General features: G+C 35.1%; 2 protein-coding genes across 2 annotated transcripts in view; both read right to left on the bottom strand.

The window, feature by feature from the left end:
• LOC111392681 (serine/threonine-protein kinase CBK1-like) overlaps positions 1 to 2,557 on the bottom strand; it is a 4,934-nt gene extending 2,377 nt beyond the window's left edge. The window contains exons 1-2 of the mRNA XM_023018073.1: positions 2,475 to 2,557; positions 2,289 to 2,373 (exon numbers count right to left, since the gene is read on the bottom strand). Coding sequence (XP_022873841.1) covers positions 2,289 to 2,373; positions 2,475 to 2,557 — 168 coding nt within the window. The remainder of the gene's footprint in view (positions 1 to 2,288; positions 2,374 to 2,474) is intronic.
• Positions 2,557 to 4,048, bottom strand: part of LOC111392675 (serine/threonine-protein kinase tricorner-like) — a gene marked incomplete at its 3' end in the record, with an annotated part of 8,153 nt that continues 6,661 nt past the window's right edge. Inside the window, exons 3-6 of the mRNA XM_023018060.1 lie at positions 3,840 to 3,947; positions 3,503 to 3,744; positions 3,201 to 3,420; positions 2,557 to 2,628 (exon numbers count right to left, since the gene is read on the bottom strand). Coding sequence (XP_022873828.1) covers positions 2,557 to 2,628; positions 3,201 to 3,420; positions 3,503 to 3,744; positions 3,840 to 3,947 — 642 coding nt within the window. The remainder of the gene's footprint in view (positions 2,629 to 3,200; positions 3,421 to 3,502; positions 3,745 to 3,839; positions 3,948 to 4,048) is intronic.

The raw sequence follows: 4,048 nt of genomic DNA, 5'->3' as shown, positions 1-4,048 counted from the left end.
GAGCTCAAATTGTTTCCTTTGGCCAACAAATCCAATCTCCAGCCCACAACGACCTACTTCGATACACCGCAACTTTCTACCATCCAAGCCTTATAACCTTTTACCAAAACGCCAAACAAAAATAAAAAGGGCATTAGCAGTAGTTTTCTAGTAATTTGTTCTTAGCTAGCACCAGGAAAAGAGTTGGAAGGAAAAAAAAAAACAAAAATCGTTGCCTTTGTCATGCTTATATGGCACTGGTCGGATCTGCTAGGTATTATCGGAAATCATTTTTGCGTAAAATTAATAACTTAGGTCAACGCCATGTCACTTTGTTGGATGAGATGCAATGAGTATTAAGTAATAAATATGCCCCCGTGTACTATAAAATTCAATTGCTAGATCAATACTTTTTACACTGTAGAAAAGGTTCCTCCACTGTTAGAGAATATCTAGATCATTTCAAAGAGCACTACACAGTTGTGATTTTTATGAAGCTCCATACATCGTCGTGTCTAAGTTTATCAATGGTTTGAATCCTCAAAATCTTACCTAATGATATTCCTACATTCCAATCTTTAGATGACACTTACCAATAGACCAGCTTATGGAACATATCCTTCCATCTTCGCCAAGCATGTCATAAGTTAGGTCTATCATCCCAGTCTCGATAGTCACCTCTTGAGTCTAATTGTGTTGCTCTTGAAAAAGAAATCAAGGTTTCTATTGTTGAGCCAATTGAGTAATCTAATAACTAGGCTGAGGAATTATCCAAAGAGTTGCCACCTAAGTCAAACAGTCTACCTATCCTCGATTCCATATCTAAATTGATCTTGCCTAATTTTTGTGTGACTCTAACATTGCCTTTGATATAACCTTTTTCACACAATGTGATACTTCCTTGGTTGGCACATGTTCTAAGGTCATTGTTCGATCACATACTTTTCCTATTGATAATCAATTGTTACCTACTAAGCTATACACTTTGTTGGTCTTCATGCCGAATTTAAAACTCATAATTCTTTTCAATCATGGAATTTATGAGCTTGCATTTAACGTGCTTTTTAGGCACGTGTACTTTCATAATGTTATTTATGCCTTGTTGCGTGTTTCTTTAGCACGATTTCCAAAATATATAAAGAAAAATGAATCGATCATTTGAACTTAAACTAATTGACTGGCCATTGCACTTAAGTGAACGTTTTGTTTTCCATATAGCACAATTGTTTACTTCTCAGGGCACATTCGAGCCACCGGTGTTACACTCATTTGTTTCTGCTAGCCAGTCTACAATGCTAGTGTTTTGTTCTCTTTTGGTGTTCTGTAGTAACTTCTGTAGATGAATTGCACGTAGTGTTGCTTCTTGAAGTTCCTTATCGCTGCTTGGTTAAAATGAAAGATCGTCCCCTTCAGTCAGTTTATATTATTGAGGATGATTTACAGCTTCAATTGTCCTCAGTTACTCAGTTTTCTTATTTGGTTAATAAGAAATATCGTTCTTGGTATACATTCTGTCAGATGATGTTATCCAAGGTCCAGTACAAGCATTTGGTGAAGACAAAAGATCGACCTCTTAAAATATGAAGTTTCAATCTACCTCGTTGGAGTGAGTTTTTTCAGTCAGGGAGAAATGATTCAATATTAGAAGAGATTTTATTTTACATAGTTTTCAATTTTATGGATTATGTTCGATTTAATAGTTTTTGTTAAATATTTACTACTCAAAATAGAATCTTTTGAAACCCTATATAAAGGGGCTTTGCATTGTAATAGGATAATCTTTGAATATGAAATATATTAATTTCTATCTTCCCCTCTCCCTCTTCTTCTCTTTCCTTTCCCCTTCTTATACAATTGTTCTATAGTATCCTACGTCAAATAGGCAACTTACTAAATCAAGACAGAAATTGGATTGAGAATCAAGTTACACCATATACAAGATATGCATGAAAAGGAGGATCACAACGTAATGGAGGCTATTATGTCAAGCCCAGGAAAAATTCAAGTTACACCATATACAAGATCTACATGAAAAGGAGGATCACAACGTAATGGAGGCTATTATGTCAAGCCCAAGAAAAAATCAGTTGTTATATTACAGTATTATTTAGCATGCTTAGAAAATTATATTATTTAATTTAAACATAATAACATTTTTAAAGATTATTACCTAATGGCAAGTAAAGAATACAAAACCAAAATAAAATTGAAAGTTAAGATATACCAGTTTTCTATTATCATCACTTTGAAGTTACTAGGCAATTACATCCCAAGACAATTGCACAAGTAAGAGAGAACGCCATTATTACCTTTCTACACGTAGACAGAGGTTCCTCTGAATAGAAAGGTGGATATCCCACAAGCATTTCATACATGATAGCCCCGAGAGACCACCTGTGGCATATACACATGGTCCAGACAGTAACCATCACATAAATAAATATATATTTGTTTCCAAATGAATTATAAGAAGAATGCATCCGGAAAATATATACCAATCACATTCCATTCCATATCCTCTCTTCAGCAAAACTTCTGGAGCAATATAATCAGGTGTACCAACAGTCGAATAGGNCATTCCATTCCATATCCTCTCTTCAGCAAAACTTCTGGAGCAATATAATCAGGTGTACCAACAGTCGAATAGGCCTACATCATTGAAATACAGAAAGCCAATATAATCACAATCAGGCATTTCACTAAACAACCCTCTTCCACGAGAAAGAAAAAGAAGATGTGATTTTACATCCTTGATAATTTTGTAAGCTAACTATTTACCCAGAATAGAAAATCAGAGTTACAGTTCCAAGTTTAGAGAACAAGAGAGTGCACAAGGAACTCAATATTCTACAAAGCAGACCAGAAGATACTTGAATCTAGCCCCGTCCACATAAATGCTCCATTGTTCTATGTGTAAATCTTGAAAGCATTACATTTCAAAACACTATAAAGCATGCTTAAGAAAATATATAATATATTATAGCCAGTTGATTAAGTTCCCTTGCTGATGCTAGAATCAAAAACAAAAAAAATAAATAAATAATTGATAAAGATAAATGAACAGAGAGAAAAAGAAGACACTTGCATCTTTATATCTATTGGTAAATTAGTTTGGTTTACTCATTCTCTCACACATTAGAATATTGGCATTTCTGATTATCAGGTGACAGATTGGAACTTTGGGAACGTGAATGACAGTCAAGTGGAGGCAGGAAGCTTACAAGCATCCTCCTGTTCCTTTGCCAGTGCTGCAGTTGCTCCTGCTGAGTGCGCTTTGGTTTTGCAGGCCGCCCATCACTTTGAAGAGCCCCACTATAGTTATTTCCTACTGAAAAATCCTTTTCATTTATATTGCTGCAGTCCAATGGTTTACATAATCCGAAATCTGACAATTTCATGTGCCCATTTCTATCAAGAAGCAAGTTATCAGGCTTGATATCTCTGCAAAAATTATAAGAAAAACAAGATTACCATGATAGCAAGTCTCGAAGAGTCCCAGCAAACCAGTAGAATCAGTACCAACCTATGAACATAATTATGTTTGTGAATAGATTCAATAGCGAGTACAGTTTCTCCAACATAAAATCTGGCTTCGTCTTCAGTTAATGTATCCTTACGCATCAACAAAGTCATCATATCTCCACCAGGGAGATATTCCATTATTAGATAAAGATACTCCTCATCTTGGAAAGAACAATAGAGTTTGACAATGCAGTTGCTGTCAACTTCAGCCAGTAGATTCCTTTCTGCTTTAACATGCTCAACCTAGAGAAAGAAGGGAAAGATAGGAATAAGCACAAATGGACAATAAAACAAACTCCATAATTGTTCGTTTCTTTGGCATGCTAAATTAATTCTACCTGACCCCTACGAAGCATTTCCGACTTCTTGAGCTTTTTCATGGCATAAATATTCCCGGTTGACTTCTCCCGACAAATTCTAACCTGCATCATAGCAAGCCATTCAAGTTATTGTATGCAAGCAAAAACTTCAGTAGTGACTTGAAATCAGCATCAGCAAAATAGTATTACTACAATTTTTCTATTATTGCAAAAGATGATGAGAAAAT

Source organism: Olea europaea, chromosome 4 (assembly GCF_002742605.1).
Source record: "Olea europaea var. sylvestris chromosome 4, O_europaea_v1, whole genome shotgun sequence".
In the NCBI taxonomy this organism is placed as follows: Eukaryota; Viridiplantae; Streptophyta; class Magnoliopsida; order Lamiales; family Oleaceae; genus Olea; species Olea europaea.
Note: the sequence above shows the minus strand (reverse complement) of the source record. Positions and strands in the feature narration are given on the sequence as shown.